We start from the raw sequence: 19444 nt of genomic DNA on the forward strand, positions 1-19444 counted from the left end.
ATAGCTCATATAAACTAATTTATGACAATATAAACATTCAGATACATTTTGTAGGGCTAAAAACTTAAATTAAATAAAATTAGATAAATTACACATCATATGCCAATGAGGAACACAAAACATTTTAAAGGTGTAAATGCATCTACGAGCAAACGCGGCAAGTGCAAAGGTATTTGTCATGTCAAAATCCTTGTATGATTTCACTGAATTTGAACAAACAATTGGCAGGTGTTAAGCACATTTTTATAAGAACAGTATGTGGAAGTACTTGTAAAACTCCTTTTTTGACTTTGCCTTGATTCTTCTCTCGCCATCTTTTTGCTGTAACTCAAAAGGTAAAGATTTACTATGTATGAAACAGAAAGAGACAACAAAGATCAGTAAATATTGATGTATTGTGTCAGCAGTTGGTCAAACTTGTTCAAAGCCATTCTAATCTGGTGATTATTCAAAACATATTTTCATTGAGTTTCTTACTAAATAAATAGTACAGTATTTCGCTTATTTTGTCCTTCCTCACTACGGAAGGCGACCAATTGAAACAGATCAACAAATGGGAAACATTTGAGTTAAGTTAAGCTCATATGTGTTGTCTAGGTAACAAAGGTTTTTAACAGAGTTACTAAAAGCACCCACATTCTCTACTAAAGTGGAAGTATTTGTTTCAAAATAGATTCTTGTAACAGTAGAAGACCTGATGAAATTTCTTTGCCCTGAGGCATCAGCTAGTTTAGTGTTATAATCTCTTCATCCATGTTGAAACCACACAAAACAAAACATATGTACTTAAGATAAACTAAAGCCTGTTTTTTGTTAAATGTTGATAGCACATAATAGAAGTTGTCTGAAAAATGAAATTAATAACTAAAATTATTAAATAAATAATTGCAATCATGAAGCCTTTGTTATTTGTTACATCTCATCTCTGGTTGTTATAGATTTTATCATAATAAGAATGTGTTGAACTCAATTACAAAAATTTAACAAGGCAGTCAGAGACTGCAACATTCCGTGACACCCCTGAATTTTTTTGCCTGGATTGCAAATCATTTGTAAGCTCTTCGTGATTCCTTTGATATGTCAAACAGCTTCACTCGTGATTCTTCTAGACTCTTTATTATTATTAAGTTGCCAAACCAGAAAAGCCACACTATAAGAGAAGAAATCACAATGTGCCAAATATAGAATGAGCTCCTAGCCACTCCCTGCAGTCATGATCCATCTTACACTCTTTAGAAACATCTTTTTGTTAGGGAGGGTAAAGACAAGGATCGTCATTAGCATATCCTGTACTGCCAGAGATGTTTGTTTCCTCACCACCTGCGTCATTTGTCCCCCTATCTGTTATGTCCATGTATGTTTATATTCAAATACTGAAAAAGAATTAATTACAGTAAAAATGTCTTCAAAAGTTACCAAACCAATGTTAAATTATTGTTATACACCTGGTCAGAACAGATTTTGAACAAATTCCCCGTCATAAAATATTTCATGAAAGCCTCTGCTTCTCTACCCTGAGGACACTGGTAGGAGATGTATCTTCTTTCTTTAGCCATTGGGTAATGCACTCATCCGGAAGTCCTTCTCTTTCCGCAGACGATTTACAATCTGTTGTGTAGTAAACAATGTTAACATTTCCAGAAGAATAGATAAATCCTGTTAGTCAGGAATTCTCAGCTGCATACTTCATAAAAACAGATTTATCACTTGCACGTAATAAAGAGAAAACTGACAAATTCTCTTAAAATAACTTGGAAGTTGTGTTATGTCAAGCTTTTTTAAACGGTATGAAACTATGAGAATTGATTTTATGATGGCGCACATACATTTTACATGTTTTTTTATTTGAACACATCACTCACATAAAAAGACACACTAATTAGCACATATTTAGCTGTGAAATATCCAGTTAAGGTATTATTTTTCTCTCCATCCAGCACTAATAGTGATGTGCTTGACTTTGGTTGAACCCACATAGACATGAGAAGAGAATGCAAATAATAAGTGACAACATAAATCAGTATTTTTGAATGAGAAACGTGCCAGTATGTCTCCTGTATTCAGTGCTAATTTCTACTGATTAAATCGGCATGAACACTCCTGTACAATCGAAATGAATTAGGTTTACCAGCGTGGTTGCAAAGTATTAAATTAGAACAGTGACATGTAATTTATGTTGATGTGATTTCCAATAAAAACCACCACTGTCAATATTGAGTCAAACAATTGGACCAACAGCAGCAAAGTCTTCCGGAGGGACTCTGTTAGTCTGTGTTGTTTTACATCACACTAATGTCAGCCTGGCATGTTTTACTAATTTACTAACTGTTAACCTTTTTAGCATTTGTTTGAACTCTAAGGGTTATACAGCTTGTTCAATGAATAAACCAGTAGTCATTGTATTTATTGTAAATAAGGTAACCCTTATAGCCACCACTGTTTCTTAAATTCCTTTGGTTCCCGAGATTTGCATTGCTTAAAAGTGCAACATGTCTTTGAAAAGTATATTTTTATATAGAAAAAAAATGCCATAAATTTTTTACAACTATATTCAGATGTGCAAATAATTGGAAAACATAAAATAATGTTCTTTAACTTGGTTATTGGGCGGCACGGTGGCGCAGTGGTTAGCGCTGTCGTCTCACAACACGGCGTGTTTGTATGTCTTTGTATGTGGTTCTGTGGTGCGCTGGCGTCGTGCCCGGAGTGTTCCCCGCCTCATGCCCTATGCCAGCTGGGATAGGCTCCAGCTCCCCGTCACCGGCGGATAAAGCGGCGGTACATGAACTTGGAAATTTACTTATGTAACACCCGCCGATGAGTTCAGACAGTCTTGATCACCCCCTGGTGGCCATCGTTGGCTCATGCGTTAGGGTCACGCGACATCACTGTTGACCTCTATTAGCGCCTCATATTGATTCGCTGTGGTGACCCCTGAAGGGAAAAGTCTACAGGAAAGAAGATTCTCTTATCGCTTTCCTTTTCTTGAGATTTGACCAAAAACAAGTTTTAATGTGAGGAATGCTGTCTCTGCTGCTATTTCAGGTACCATGACAATATATGATGTGTCTACATGTATTTAGATTTTAGACATTTAAACAAATATGAATACATAGTTATAACTCACATTTTATTTAATAACAAAATCACTATTATTACTATCAATAGTAACAATTAGTACTATATTAATATACTGTATATCCTTATTATTCAATAAGATTAAACTATTTTATTGATTAACTACAGGAAAACGACTTCTAACATTATTTACTATTTATCAGAGATGATGTGAACTCAACGACAACTGAGGACAATTCCCCTCAATCTACAAAAGAAAATCATAATTAGTAGTATTTAAATTTGTTATCAAGTGTATTATTCATTGATTCTTAATGATAAAGATAATAACAATATGACAGAGGGACAATACTGTAACGATAATTAAAATGACCTTTATCAAACATTATTATTAATTTATCTTTCAAAACAATAACATTTCTGTAGGATCCTACATTTGTGTGAAGCAAAAAAAGTCTCTAGTGTATTCACAATCATGACTGCCTCCAAAGTCTGCTGTTATATGTTTTGGCATTGAAACAGCAATATAATATCTTGAATGTCTTAGTAAATAACAGTTTGAAAAAATGTAATATCTGATTTAAGCTCTAGTTTCAAAGACTAATGTGTAACTCTGAAGGACTAGTTCACCTTGACAATGTACACATTACCAGATGTACAGAACATGCTTATCTAATCACATAGTATTCAAATCATGCTCATATTTGTCATTTTGCTGACTACATCGAACAAAATGCAGCACTGGTTTCATGCAGGTATTGTCACATGGTTTGTGAGCACAGGAAAATAAAGTATAAAAAATTTAATTCATGTATTTTAACACAGATGTAATGCAATCATGAAAAAAAGTGGTGTTATTCCACTCCTTCCTTCAGCTGGAGTGTCCTCCATCAAACCCAAATTTCCCTCCTGTTCTCTGGCCCTCCTGAAGTCCACTCAATCTTTGGATCTGTTGAAAGGAACAAAGGTGACACAACAACAAAGAAGAGTAAACGACGTGGTCATTCAGAGAGTCATAAGTGAGCACAAAGCATTGAACACAAACAGGGAACTTGAACACATTAACCTATTCTTTTGGGGAATTCAATTTCACTTTTGTTTCTGTATATAGCAGAGAGATAACGGATTAAGAACTGTCATAGATAAGACTTCAACTCACAGGTTAACCCACATCCACTGACTGATATGTGTTATAGCGAGTTAGGTTTCAACATTTCAAACAGTTTGAAGTAAAAAGTATTGAGAGCATTCGGGGAGGGGTGTGAAAGAGCAAGAAGTTGTCATTTCAAATATCTAGGGCTTATTCTGGCTAACGATTAACCTCAATCAATGAGACCAATCATGGCAGGAGCTAACTGGATAGATAGAAGGCCAGCACAGGAGAAAAGAACCACTCTTCTGTCTTTTATCATCTTTCTTGGCACAATCAGAACCACCCTAACTGTTACCCAGATAGAAAGGAGATGCAGTCTTGCCTGAGTGTTTGCCCACATAAGCTCAGCATGATCGCTCTCTCTGTTTGTTCATGGCAACACTGCACCAATGTAAAGTAGCTCCAAAGTCTTGGCCAGAGGCTTGTCTGAATTTCAAGTTTGCCCACTTGTGTGTCCCCTCACATCTCCCTTCTTCGCTCGCTCAGGCCTCCACGGCTCGCTTATTTAGGAGGACACACACATATCAAGGGCCTCCTTTTACTCCTCTGAGGCCCAGGGACAGTATTTCTTATTTCCCATCCAGCTGGACAGACCCACCCACTATCACCTCATTCCTCTATATAAGGCAGCAAAAGGAGCCTGACGATAAGAAGTTGGTCTCAAGACAAGCCTGGCCATGAGGTGTAAAGTCCTCCTCTGTTTCACCCTCATGACTCTCATAAAGCATGGTGAGTATTGTGTCTTCACGCACTGATGCTGCATTGGTGTTTCTTCTCACAATGACAAGGTTTGTACAAGTTTGAGTTCACGTTGTAAAATTGGAATAATTCATTTTGGGCAGATGAATTTTAAGATTTCTTGCAAGGATGAGGATAAAGAGAAAAATGACAGGAGTCAGAATTAGTCACTGTAGAATTATAGATAGTGTATGTCTATTCAGACTGGAAATGTCAGTATGCATCTGATCTCTATTTTGTGTTGATTTATGTTAAATCTCAGACTGTATGTTATGATAACTACACAGGAGTATCAATATGAAATCAATAAATATGAATGCTTTATGCCAGCACTTCAAAATCATTCCAATCTAGATATACAATATAAATAATGAATATTTATAAATATATGTTATATTTGGAACCAAAATGAAATATAATAGTGTAAAATGTCACATTTCACCTTAACAGTGTTATTGTGATTAATGAATTTTGGAATTACAAGTATTGATAAGTTTCTGGTAACAATTATCACACATTATAATTTGAGTCCTTTAATTAACTTTAATCAATCAAAATGTTGATCTGTTTAGACAGAATTGTGAGTTTGGTTTTGCTGGATTGGTGAATCATTACATATTACATTACATTACATTACTGATATTTATACTTTTGTTGTCATAAAACACAATGAAAGTAGAGCATGAGTCATGATCTTGTTCTTTTCCTTCTTGTCAATTTCTCATGATTTTCTATTGATCACACAGTAAAATGATGCAACATTAGCACTTCACACAAAGCAAGTTTACAAGTGCTTGTAAACTTGAGAGTATTTATTGTACTTGTTACTAATTAAGCTGATAGGTTGGTCAGACCTGAAAGAAAAGCAGTCTATTGACACTGGTCTAAGGAGGTATACAAATGCTATTGATTTACTATTTGTGTTGAAAAGAAAGAATGTGAAGTGGAATATTTCATGAAACTCAAACTCCTTGTTCCAAATTCCTTATCAATGACCATTCACACCTTTGACATGTTGTAGGTTTAAAAAACAAACGGACTCTGACCAGGTGATGACGTCGACCTGTTGGTGTACTAGTGTGTATTCCTGTATTGTTCTATTGACGGTTGTTGAGAAATGGCTAGAAGGTGCATCTAAAGATGAAACTACTAAAACAGTCATTTAAAAAACACTTGTTAGCATTAGCATTAGCAACCATCAATACAATGTAAGCGATAGATAGACAGACAGACAGACAGACAGACAGATAAATTAACAGATAGACAGGTTAATCATTTTAGCTGTACTTGCATAAATTATTGTCACATAATTTTGACAATTTTTGAGTTCATCAAGTGTTGTACATTCATACATGTTAGTTTGATAATCAAGAAATATGTATATACATATATATATATTTTTTATTTTTATTTATTTTATTTTTTTTATTTTATTTTTTTTTCCCCTTAAGAAATGAAATGGAGTAAAAGTAGAAAGTGTCAATGAACAGGAAATAGGCTAATTTGTGGAGTACTTATGTTGAGGAGAAATATACTTCTGTACATTGTGTGATAAAACTAAGTACAGAAGGAAGCAGCATTCCTTGTACTTAAGTATATTTAAATAAACCAAACTCAAGCGAAGAGACAACAAACTCACTGAAAGATTTCAATGAAGCTGTTTTCATCGTGTTTTACAGTGTATAGCAGCAGATCAGTGAATGCTGTTCAGTCAAGACTTTATTTTCTTCCAATCCTCACAGTGTCTTCTAGTGAAATACAGGTCAGCCCAAATGCGAATGCCACCCTCCCCTGCCATGCGACGACCCCCCAACCCACCGATCAGGCTCTCTTTGAAGTCACCTGGAAACGGAACGGCTCTATCATCGCGTCATTCAGTAAAACACAGATGCAAATAAAAGAAGGCTTCAGTTGGATCACTGGGGATTTTATCAGGGGGAACTTTTCTCTGAACATCATCGGAGTCAGCTTCTACCAGCAAGGAGTTTATGAATGCACCGTCATCTACGATTTCAAAATCCTGCACTCCAATAATGTTACAATTTTTATCCCTGGTATGTTTTTGTTCAGGTCAAGTGAACATTTGAATCTAAGACTGAAACTCAGTCCTTCACACCATAATCCTTTATGCCTCTCCTCTCAGTTCCCCCAACTCTCTCAATCCCTGAACAGTGGGTGGTGCTGGAAAGAGAGAGTCACCTTGAATGCCATGCATCAGGCTTCTACCCTCCTCCTGTCTCTTTCTCCTGGACCAAAGATGGGAAAGACATTCAACTTGCCAGCGATACCGATGGAGAACAGGGTCCAGATGGATCCTACACAGCCACGGGGAATCTAACCTTCTACCCTTCTCGAGAGGACCAGAATGTGACCTTTGGTTGCAAAGTGTCACACTACAGCAACCATCAGGAGCTGGACTTCCAGCTCAATATCACCCGTGAGCTACACAACAGCACAACACATAACAAGTGATCGGTTCTCTTTCATTAGGAGTAAAACAGCTACTTCTAACAGTCATTATAGTAGATATTGCATTACACGTTTTAAAGATCACAGATCCCTGCTATGAAATGCCTGTCTTATTCTTACGTGTGAAATCTGACAGCTTACACTTTATTTCCACGCAGTTTATTTTCTCTCTTGAAAATCTAATTATTTTGTGAGAGCAGAAACATGTCAGTTATTTGCCTGAAATGTATCAAATGTGTAGGAAAAGGTAAAACAGTGACATGTAATACTGCAAAATTACAGTGTTCATTCCAACTTTTATTCAAATTTGATAAAAACAAGAGATTTCATTTTCTTTACCTCCCCAGATCTCCCTTCTATTAGACTTTCCGTCCTGCAGTCCCACTTCGACGATGTTCCTCTCATTCTTTATTGTGACGTGGAGAACTTCTACCCAGAAGAAATGATTTTGTCCTGGTATCAAAACGGTTCAGTCCTCCCTGATGTGCCTGACAGCAAAAGGAATCCTGATGGAACCTATAGCACCAGACGTTATTACACTTTGAGCACCGAGCAGAGGGAACTTGGAGGGAAAGTGGAGTGTGCCGTGAACCAGCCTGGTGTAGTTCACCCAGTCAGAAGTTCAACATACCTGGAGAAATGGCAACCACAAGGTAAAATCTGAGTCTTTCCCACAACAGGTAATGTGAGATATTCTACACTTTTAGGACCACGTTGGACTTAAGATCAACTGGGCAGTCTACCAAACACATTTCTTCACTCTGTTTTCTTTCAGAAGAGCCTCCAGTTTTGACAAAATCAGCCAAAGCTTCTGTAGCTATGATGTGTATTTCTCTGGTGCTGGTTTTTCTGCTCTGCTTTGGATTTTCGTGGCGGAGAAGGGACGGTGAGCTCTTGCAACCATCTCTTTGTGGCCCTCAACATGGAAAATGATCTGACGTGGGTATTAGACATGGGTATTACGCAGAGGCTGAGGTCCTCCTTCGTGCCCCGTGTCATCAGGGGGTACAATGACTCTCTCAGGAGGAGCGGGGGGGAGGTGGCAAGGTCAGCACGCGGCTGAATGGATTTAATTTAATTTTATACTGCTTATATTTTAATTTTATACTGTTTATATTTTAATTCAATACTGTTATATTTTTATTTTTATACTGTTTATATTTTAGTTATAGTTTAGTATATAAGTCCTGTTAGTGCTGCATGTGGCTGTTAGTGTAGTTTGGGTGTATGTCTTGTGGTATGTCCTGTGATGTCAGTGTGATGTCTATCTATCTATCTATCTATCTATCTATCTATCTATCTATCTATCTATCTATCTATCTATCTATCTATCTATCTATCTATCTATCTATCTATCTATCTATCTATCTATCTATCTATCTATCTATCTATCTATCTATCTATCTATCTATCTATCTATCTATCTATCTAGAAACATCTTAAACTTTAGTTTGTCTTTCTCTCTTCACTCAGAAAAACAGAAATCTCTGAATGTGTCGGGGATCATCCTCCCCCCACGTGTGATTGTAGGCCAAAAGGGCAGGGTCACAGTCAGCATTGAGGGCAGGAGGGTGGAGCGAGTCCAGACGGCCTGGTTCCTCAACGACATACCCATATCTGACACTTCTGTCACATGTAAGAGATTCTGCATCTCCACGTCATCCAAAGTTATTATCCAATTATTATTTGTGTTGTATTGGTTTTGTTTCCTGTCTGTAACACAAAAATTGTTTTAATATCTCTTTTTTGATCTAGCTACTGTACATGCAACAATTAGGAACTGAACTGGTGCATTTTGCCTTGAAGCAGGTTTTGTCATTTGTATATCGCAGCAGCTACTCCTTAAACCTTGTTCTTTTTCATCCTTAATTCTGCTAACAATTTATAACCTTTGCAACACACAGGCCCCACCAAAACTAACTTTAACTGCCTCTATAACCCCCTAATCACCATTCATCCACCACATGGTCTAACTCTCCTCTCTCCAGCGTCGGAGAAAGGGCCTCTTCTGTCCTCTAGAGGCAAGATGGGGTACTACAAGCTGCACACCCAGGCCCCCCTGCACTCAACTGGGCGTGGGTCTCAACAGCTCATCTCCTCGCTCACCTTCATCCCACAGATTTCCATCCACAAGGGAGCGGTGTTTAAGTGTCAGGTGTCCTACATGGGCAAAGACAAGATCGTGGTGGAAAGAGTGTCGGACAAGTTTTCAATTCTGTGTAAGAAAATACTTTCTTTTTCTTGCTTTGTCATCACTTTTCTTTGGTTTTCTATGATTTTATGCAACCAATTTTTTTGGTAAACATGTGAACTATATTTTTAGCTGCTCCAGAAGTATCAGAAATTCAGCTGGCAGAAACTCAATATGACTCAGGTAAGGCAGTAGTTTAGTTCACTATAAATATTAATATTTCTGTGATGATGCAGCCCTACAATTTTTGCCTTCCAGATATCATCAGCATGACCGTCCGGGCATCGCATTTTCATCCTGATATCATCACATTTCGCTGGTTCTGTCAGGGGGGTGACCTGAGCCCCGTGGCCTCCCAGGCCTCATCCTCCCCTCGACCCAATGCTGAAGGCTTCTTTTCAGCCTTCAGCCAGTGTAAACTACCGCGGAGTGAACTGGAAAAGGGAAGCACAAAAGTGTGGGTCAGTGTCCACCATGTTGCCCTGAAGCAGCCTGTCACCCGTGAGACCAGAGGTAAGAAAGAACAACAGAAAAAGCATTACATTTAATCACAAATGTTAAAAAAATAAGTCCTTAAGTCTCCACGTTGTCCCAAACAGGCTTTAACAAGAGGCCCTCTGTGTCTGAAATTATTGGCTCCAACTCATCCTCTAATCAGATTTTGACTCTGGGGTGTGAAATCACCGATTTCTACCCTCCAAACATATCTGTTACCTGGCTTAAGCTCAGAGAGGGAGAAAAAGACGACAGAGAAGAGGAGCTAATAGAAGGAGGAGAAATGTGGGGCCCGTTACAGACTCATCCCAGGATGTACAGGGCCACAGCCACCCTGAAGAGAAAGCCAACCAATCAGGAGAAAAAGGAGAGAGGAGCAGGGATCATGTGTAGAGTGGAGCACTGCTCCCTTCGTGAACCTATTGTGAGACACTGGAGAAATGCTGAAATCGGTATGAAACATGACATCCAGCCTGTTCTCCATAGCTGCATAAAATGGAAAACATTCCAATATAATGACCTAGAGAAAAAAAACATTTTGAGCAAAATTATTTCATTTTTCATCATTCATTCAAGTTCTCCATCCATATTCCTTTAGTTGCTCCATCCATTCCTCCGCTGATCTCAGTCTGCTGGAGCAGTGAAGGTGTTGGTGTCTTCTCTCTCCTGCTGAAAGGAGTTCAGCCAAAGGCCAAGTTACTCTGGGCAGCCGGAGGACCCACTCTTTCTCCACTGGTGTCCAGTGAGACAGAAGAGATAGGAGATGATGGGCAGAGGGAACTGAAGAGTGTCTGCGCACTGGAGAAGTCCACGGGTCTGCAACGCCAGGCAACAAAACAGCCGGACAGACAGAAGAGTGAACGAGCAATAAGTAAATGTCCTTCATCTGTACACACACATCTTATTTTAAAGAAGGATTTCAGATATCTATGTCTACGCAACCTCTGTTCCATTGACCGCAACTACAGTTAGAAGTTTAGAAAGTGTTTTTTAATTACCTAAAAGATTGCAGTACAGTATTTGGAAAATAAATAAAATAATATATCATACACAGTTTAATCTCCATGAGATGTAGCATTCAGCCTCTGATGTGGGTTAGAATTACTAGTGGGGAGTGTCTGATGAACACACACACACACACACACACACACACACACACACACACACACACACACACACACAAACATATACACATACATATAGAAGCTTGGATCAAATTCAATATAATCCTTTGTTGTACTGATATTTGCAGTTTTATTGCTATATTTGTTGACCACATCACAGATTTATTTCAAAAGCTGTATTAAATATTTTTTTTCCAGGAGGCAGAGGAACTGTTCACTCAGTCCTCTTCAAAGGTGATTTATGTACAGTATGTGTACTGCGTGAGATTTGAAATGTAATTTGCATCCGATACAGAAGGCCAAATTTTATATCCAAGATATTAAAATAGTAAACTTTTAGATAGTGTTTCTTTATACAACTTTTGATTGGCCAGTCCCAAATTGCCCATAGGAGTGAGTGTGTGTGTGTGCATGGTTGACTGTCTTCGTGTGTGGCTCCGCGGTGCACTGGCATCGTGCCTGGAGTGTCCCCCGCCTCACGCCCTATGCCAGCTGAGATAGGCTCCAGCTCCCTGTGACCCGCTACGGCAGATAAAACAGCAGAAATTGAATGAATAAATGAATGTTGCTATCTTCACATTTCACTGCTGTGCCTTTACAGAAACAGAAACTGCTGTCACAGACCCTGATGCTGAGGGAATAGAATACATAGATGAAAAGATGGATGGGGAGAACACCGACACCGACAGGGATGAGGAAACTAAATCAGACGTGGATGAAGGCAGCGACAAAGACATGGAGGAGGACCCGGGTGCGCTCCACATCAACAGAGTCAACTTGAGCAGGAGTTCAAAGGAAAGTGAAAGAGCACGTTTGAGAGTTTGCGTGGAGATCAGACACCCCGCACTCAAGCTTCCTGTTTATCGAACCTGGACGGGTAAGTCAGTGGCAATAATTTACACCTTTAAGGACATAAATTAATCCTATAGGCAGTGATGTCACAACGGTAGAAAAACCCTCCAAGAATAAAACACAAGAATGAAAAAACAAAAAAAGAAAACCCTCCATAGAAAATCTTATTGGTTGAGTGAAACATAACAGGGAGATTTAAGTAAATCTGACTCAGCAAGATGTTTGTTCATGTCTGTGTCCTTTCTTTCAGAGCCCATTGAGGAAATATCATCATAGAGGCTGCACAGGAGGCCCTGAAGTCAGACTCTCCAAAATGTATATACGTCTATCCTATAACCGCTATTTTATGTATTGTAAACCTATATCAATATTTTTTAGGATTTCCAACTGCATCTGATCAACAACTGCAGTGTTGCTTCCAACGTTTTTGTCTTTATTTATTAATTTATATTCTTTGTCTTTACCTGTCATTCCAAATGCATGATTATTATAAATGTTCATTTTTTTGTACAAAATGTTCACCCACAACAATCCACTTTATACATTTTGTTTTCTAAATCCACATCATCAAGTAAAATCTGATTTTTTTGAAGAGATATTTTACTGGATTGTGTTGAAATTCTGTCTCAAAGGACAATGTTACTGTACTTTTACTGTGTTCTGATGTCTATTGTTGGTCAAATATTTCAAAATATGCTTCTGCTTTTTTTTTTACGCTCTGACGACAGGAGTGTCACTTCACTCTGATGAGGAGATGTAAGAACAGTAATAAAATAATAAACTCTCAAAACTGAGCACTTCCTCCATTCAGATCATCAATGAGTGCACCTGCACAAAGAAGAAGCAAAAACTAGAAACATGATTTTGTAAAATACATGTTTTATTCCTTTTGTTTAAGATTATACTTTTTGTATTGTGTGTTATCTGGGGAAATGTTTCTTGAATACAGGAGGTTGTTGGGCTTAATATTGTCTGCAAAGATTCAGATCTGTTTTTGTATGTTGGATAGTGGAACAAATTGTCATACGTATAGCAGAATAAATCCATGGATAACACCATGACTTGTCCTTAAGTTTTCATTTTAATTGGCTTATGATTTTTATTTTTCATGATCTAGAGTTTGCATCAATTCCGGCGTCCGGTTCCTTTATTTATTTATTTGTTTATCTATTTGTTTGTTTATTTATTTATTTATTTATTTATTTATTTATTTATTTATTTATTTATTTATTTATTTATTTATTTATTTTTATTTATTTTTTTGTTTTTGGACAGATACAGATAACATCTGTTGACATGTTTGTGTGTGTTTCTCTATCTCCCTCTGGTGTTACTCACTCTCGTGTTATTGATCAGACGCTCTGCGCACGTCCGCAAACTGCGCAACCCGCGTCTTGATGCGCTCAGCTGTGTTAATCCTCCTCTTCCTCAAACTGTCACACCGGACACGTCAGGTTGAGGAACTGAAGCGTGGCTGTCGGCTGTGGGGGCCACATTTGGATAGAGCTTCCTGACGCGCTGATTAACACTGAGTGGGAGAATTAAGCCGACAGGCTGGTTTGGTTTGACCTAAAACAACTTCAGTCAGATGGTGACAGATTTATTAAAAAAGAGGGGAAAAGTGTGAAGATGGACAACGACAATCTCCAATCCAGGGTGGAGAGGACCTTCTGGACAGTTTGGGTGAGCAGTTTTTGAGAAGTTTTTCGTTTCAAACGCGGTGAAGCCTGTATGTAGAGGCTGTTTGTCTGAGAACTTCCACTTCTCACCGAGCAGTCACTTCCACCAGCCTCTCTCTCTCTGTCTCTCTCTCTCTCTCTCTCTCTCTCTCTCTCTCTCTCTCTCTCTCTCTCTCTCTCTCTCTCTCTCTCTCTCTCAGCCATCATTAGTTACTGTTTCCTACATGAAAGTATCTCTGTCATAGATATTTTAGGACAAATAGAGACACAGGATAACAGTGGTACTGATGCCAAATAGTGCTTCATACTGATATTTTTCCACTTGTTTTAACAGAAGAAAGGGATAGGTGATGCTATTTGTGGTAATCATGACACGCATGTATACCATGCTCACTTGCAAGGTTTACTGAGATGCTTATACTGACATAAATAAAGGTTTGTTTTCTAATAATAATGGAGCAAATTAGTTTATAGTGAAATACAATAATTGTTACTCAGCCCTGTAGTTCTCATCAGCTGTTTTTTCCGTTACGACATTCCTCAGCTCACGTTTTGGTCTAACTGTTACTGCTTTGATTCACTTTTATTGTTCTCAAATATTTTCAGTACCTGCAGGTAACTGATTAAAGAACAAATGCTCTGATGAAAATGCATTCACTCATCACTGCAATGTTTCAGTGGTTTAAATCCAGATTGCGTCGAAGCAGCATATCTATTAATGAACAGAAATGGCTGGAAGATGTATTACAGTATTGAGAAATAATAAGGAGGAGTTGCAGGACTCCTTATTATTCTCATTACTCCTTATTATTATTAGGTGTTTGAGAACTTGTCCTTGTTGAGGCCTATTGTCAATTTGGAGCAGGAAAGGGCCTTTCCAAGCTGTTCCTGAAATGTTGGAAGAACTTCATTGTATGAATAACCTGGATTGATATAACTGAGATTTCCTTAAAGTGGAACAAAAGACCAAAAACCAAAAATAAAAACAGCCTCAGATCAAACATATAAGGTAAATGAATTGTTTCTGGACTTCTAGAAATTGATGAGGGTGGTTTAAGTGAAGGCACACATTCTGCAGTCATGTGAATCACAAGTGATGCAAAAGATGAATGAGCTTCCAATGCTTTTTCTCTGTTTCATCCTCAGTACTATATAAGTGGAGCCGTCAGCAGATTGTTGCGCCCGGATCCCCATGACATCATTAGGGTTGACCCAAACTCTGTCCAGGAGTTTGAAGATTCTTTTGTGTCCACAAGCTACCACACAGAGGATGATTCTACAGGAGCGGATGCCGATGAGGAACAGCCTCTTTCAAAAGTCTCTGTGATTAGCACATCTCGGTCGGTTGTTGCCTGGGAAGTTTGCACCGCAGACATCCACAAATGGCCGAAAGAGGAGAGCATAACATTCAAAACCGACGATACCAGAGGAGGTGACAGCAAAGCACCTACTGAGACTGAGGGGGCAAGAGATGAAGAATTCCCTCAACCCAATAAGGATGATAGAGGGCTGCTTGTCACTGAGAATGTAAATGGCGGCAAACCAGATGATGATGAAGTCAATAAACTGTTCATTTGTAAACCAGATGAGATGCAGGAGAGTGTTGAGCACGAGGAACACATGAAAGCCATGTCAGGACTCACAGATGATGCAATGATTGTAAACACAGAGAAAAGCAGAAGCAATTCTGTTAGGAAGTCTGAGACTGAGGAAGAGACTGAGAGGACAATGCTATTGGACGGTCATCAAATTGATGAAAACACAACAAAGATTAAAATAATGGAAGACAGTATTAAAATGCATCACAAACACCAACAAGATTTGAAGATGGAGGGCACTGAGGTAAATTTGGGCACGACTGTGGCTTTGAGACTAGAAGAGGAAGGTAACATGCATACAAAAGAGGACAACGTGCAGAGGGATGAGGCAGATACAGTTGTGATGAATACTGAAGTGGAAGAAAGTAATGGTGTTTTACAGCTGGCCCCTAAACTGGATAGAAAGTCTGAAGGAGCAGCAGAGGTTGAAAATGAGCTCTTAATTGGTGAAGAATTACCAAATTATGAAAAGAAAAATATTACTGTGCTTGATGATGATGAACAAGCTGCTGTTGGAAGAGAGCTTGGAGTGCCTCATAGAAGTGAAAGTGATAACGTTGAGAATGTGCTTGAGCAGATTGCTATTATTGCTATTATAGAGAAAGAAAATACAAATGAAGCTGGAGACAATCAAACAATTAGTGGAGTGCCTGAAAAGGAGGACAACAAGGAATCAGTTCCAGAAGAAGGTGAAGAAAACATTTCAACTGTACATGGTCCTTGCAGTGAGGAATTTGGTCTGAATTCTGATGTGACAACAAATACTTCCACAGAAGAGAGCTTTCTTGTTGACGATCAAGTAGAGGAAGAGAGTTTCTCCAGGGAAGTAGGCAACAAAGACGGTAACATGGTACTAGCATGTCCAGTCAGGTCACTTACAGTAAAACCTGAAGGCAAGACTGAACGGGAAACAAGTGAACACTTTAAAAATGTTCCCCTGGGGATATGTGAAGGCCAACTTGATGTGTTGCCGGAGTTAAATGCTCCAGCATGTGATGAAAAACAAGAGGGAGTTCCTGAATACAACAATGAGCCAGGGCCAGCTGGAAATACAACACAAAGGTTCCTGGAAGTACAGTCTGAGGGAATACAGACCACGCAATCACCAGAGGATGAAGAGAGCCAAGAGCTGGAGAGCCCCCGAAACAGCAGTTACAACGTCGATGCTGACTATTTATTGGTGAGGAACCACATGGAAGAGGAGCAAGAAAGCTCAGAAGATATTCAGGAAGGCATCGACTTGGATGTGGAGGATCAACCTGGAATACTGTGCCCTGCTGTTGATGGATTGCCACAAGAAATGGAGACACCACTTACTGAGGCAGTAGATGAGGAAGGAAATCTAAGGGTTGACTCACTGAAGATTGGGATTAAACACTCAGATAATGAATATGACATGTGTACTGCCTTAACAGATGAGGCTGATGAGATGAGTAAAGAGAGGCAAAACAAAACTGAAGAGCTTTTGGTCAAATACAGGATGGACGAGGGTTCTGAGGACAGCAAAGGAAGCGCCAACATAGACGACTGTGAGATGACTGTCTTAGCAGCACAGGAAGTGGTCAAATGTACTGATGAGACTTTAAAATCTCTTGAGGCTGAAATACAGGAGACAATAAGTTTCTATAAGGAGTCAGAAGAAGACTTAAACCCAGAGCAAAACAACCACAGAACACTGAGTTTACCAGAAGACTTTATTGAATCTGTATTCCTCAACCAGTGTAAGACTAGTGATCCAGAAATGCAAAATACATCAATCGATATGGAGAAAACAGGCCATGACATAGAGGAGGAGGCAATGGAATACGGATTGCTTACTGAAAATGGAAGCAAAATTTTAAATGTGCAGGTAGTGGGAATGGAAGATGAGCTAACCAGAAAGAGGAATGAAAAAGAAAATACTTTTATTGCAGAGTCAGACCCACAGGAGACACAAAATCAATGGTCAGGCAAAGAACTTGAGATAACCAATGGGGAGACTGAAGAAGCTGATGAAACAATAATGACAAGTGAGTTCAAACTAAAAGATATGATAGTGGTATCAGCTGAGGAAATGGCAACGCATGTGACAGAATCAGAAGGGAGCTGTGCTGAGGAAACAGTCCCCCTAATCAATGAACTTTATCTGGGTGAAGAGGAAATTCTTGACTTGAGGATGAGGGCAGCATTGTCAGTGGGACCTGATGGCAAGGAACAACAAAACGAGCTTGTGCGTGGAGAACACATCAAGAGAGAGACATCACGTGAAGTACAAGGTGAAACATCATCTGTGCTGACAGAGAAGGAAAAAAAGCCGCTTACAGAATTAAATTCAGGAGAGTCTGAACTGGTGAGTGATGCACAAATGTCTTCATCAACGAAAGAGTCAGGATTTTTGGACCAGTTTCCCGATGATTGTGGTGAAACTCAACTCCTGGAATCAACCAGCAGTGGGCCATCTCAAAATATATTAACAAATTTGTCCGAATCGATGAACATCTCAGAACTGCTGGCAAGACAGCCAAACTATGACTCTCAGGATATATTTTTAGGGGGAAAGACTGAGGCACCACAATCATCTGAGACCAGACCTTTTTATAAAGAATTAAATGGATTACAAGAAAAAGATGATAAGGAAACTGAGTCAAAGGAAGACATGGATGTCGAGGTACCAAACTTTGCAATTACACCTGAATGGAAGGACGATGAAGGATCAGATGCTCTTCTCAAAGTTCAGGAAATGGTGGCAGCAGACAAACCTCAAGAGGTCACAGTGTCTGACTCTCCAGATGAAATTGAGCTGACTGACTCAGATCAACCTGAGACCAGTATGGAATCGTTAGAAGGGGGCGCTATCCCAACAGGTTCTGGATCTCAATACAACATTTGCAGTGAAACAGAAGAAATGTTTCAGTTGCCTTCACTGGACAAACCACAGCCTCTTTGGTCAGAAGGAGTTGTTGAGCCATTACCTGGACTAAATATAGATGAAAATATCGAACAGCTGAAGGAGTTTGAACATCACATGGAGGTATCCTTCAGTATTGACATATTTAATAAAAGAATTTCTTAAAGCCTCACAAATAAAGCCAAATACCATTCATAATCTACAGGAATTGTTTGAATCAAACTTGTTTTGGTTGCAGGAGGACATCTCTGTACTGGACCTTACTGTGCAAAGGTCGAGAATTGCTGTTAAAAACCCTCGAGTCAGACCACCCACAAATGCCCGTGCTCTTCTACATATGCCCTCAGTGAATCCCATACCTGCTACATCTCTGCCAGTCAAAATCCCTGCAGGTGTGCCTTTGGGAGGCTTCGGCATTGGAATAAAACTGCCTGGTAGGTCATTTACAAACATGGTAAATTGTAATGGTAACCCACTGCTTGGTGTCATGTCAATATTTTTTCCAATCAATCTGTATATCTTACAATGTTTTTAGGGCTTGGTACAGGTTTTCCAACTTTAAAAAAGACACGAGTGACACAAGATGAAAATACTCAGAAAACCTTCTCAGAGGTCATATTAAAGTTCTTTAAATACCACTTTTTGAAAAACTTTTTACTTGTGTTGGGGTATGTATAACATTAAAATCTCTATCAGCAGGAAACGCCCACAAATGCAGAAGAGAAAAATGACAGTCCCAGACAGGATGAGGCCACCATCAAACACAAACTGATGTCACCAAGACATCCAGGGTAGTGTAGTCATATTATTGACATTATTACAGTCAGTGAAAAAAATATTTGTTGTTTAAAAACTTGTGATTCTTGTTTTTATAGATTTGCAAATCCTCTTATGTCTGAGCTGAAGACCAAGCTGAAGAAAACCGCAAAATATGATGAATCGTAAGGCTTTTTGTGAATATCTGTATAATATGAAGGGTTCTATTTCTGGTGTCTTTTTCTAACTGAATCTCATGTTCATCATACCAACTGCATACCCTTTGTTTCACTGTTGTGTTAAGCTTAAAGACAAATAAATGATATTTTCTTGTACAAATTGGCATTCCTGCTGTGCTCTGTTGGGTTTGCTTTTTAAGCACACACTAATGTACAGCCTCAATCAATTAAGGATGGAAATGACT

General features: G+C 38.8%; 2 protein-coding genes across 6 annotated transcripts; both read left to right on the top strand.

Moving 5' to 3' along the window:
• The first annotated feature begins 4891 nt into the window (after window positions 1–4891).
• si:ch211-180a12.2 (uncharacterized) lies at window positions 4892–13150 on the top strand. Of its 3 annotated transcripts, XM_068305719.1 has the most exons (13): window positions 4892–4960; window positions 6712–7023; window positions 7113–7406; window positions 7786–8091; window positions 8214–8324; window positions 8912–9073; window positions 9427–9657; window positions 9762–9812; window positions 9888–10142; window positions 10229–10576; window positions 10723–10995; window positions 11850–12125; window positions 12351–13150. In XM_068305719.1, the coding sequence occupies exons 1-13, from the start codon at window positions 4909–4911 to the stop codon at window positions 12374–12376; spliced, it is 2697 nt and encodes an 898-aa protein (XP_068161820.1). In that variant the 5' UTR covers window positions 4892–4908; the 3' UTR covers window positions 12377–13150. The 3 variants fall into 3 exon arrangements, with proteins under 3 accessions (XP_068161820.1, XP_068161818.1, XP_068161819.1); XM_068305717.1 differs by lacking the exon at window positions 4892–4960 and having other exon boundaries at window positions 6398–7023; XM_068305718.1 differs by lacking the exon at window positions 4892–4960 and having other exon boundaries at window positions 6398–7023; window positions 8217–8324.
• Window positions 13151–13548: 398 nt separating this feature from the next.
• On the top strand, window positions 13549–19361 carry si:ch211-136m16.8 (uncharacterized). 3 transcript variants are annotated; one of them, XM_068305715.1, is made up of 6 exons: window positions 13549–13783; window positions 14926–18387; window positions 18503–18698; window positions 18800–18876; window positions 18964–19055; window positions 19140–19361. In XM_068305715.1, the coding sequence occupies exons 1-6, from the start codon at window positions 13730–13732 to the stop codon at window positions 19207–19209; spliced, it is 3951 nt and encodes a 1316-aa protein (XP_068161816.1). In that variant the 5' UTR covers window positions 13549–13729; the 3' UTR covers window positions 19210–19361. The 3 variants fall into 3 exon arrangements, 2 of the variants coding, with proteins under 2 accessions (XP_068161816.1, XP_068161817.1); XR_011034066.1 differs by lacking the exon at window positions 18800–18876; XM_068305716.1 differs by lacking the exon at window positions 18800–18876 and having other exon boundaries at window positions 18964–19361.
• The last annotated feature ends 83 nt before the right edge of the window (window positions 19362–19444 follow it).

The sequence above is a fragment of the Antennarius striatus genome, chromosome 21 (assembly GCF_040054535.1).
Source record: "Antennarius striatus isolate MH-2024 chromosome 21, ASM4005453v1, whole genome shotgun sequence".
Taxonomy (NCBI): Eukaryota; Metazoa; Chordata; class Actinopteri; order Lophiiformes; family Antennariidae; genus Antennarius; species Antennarius striatus.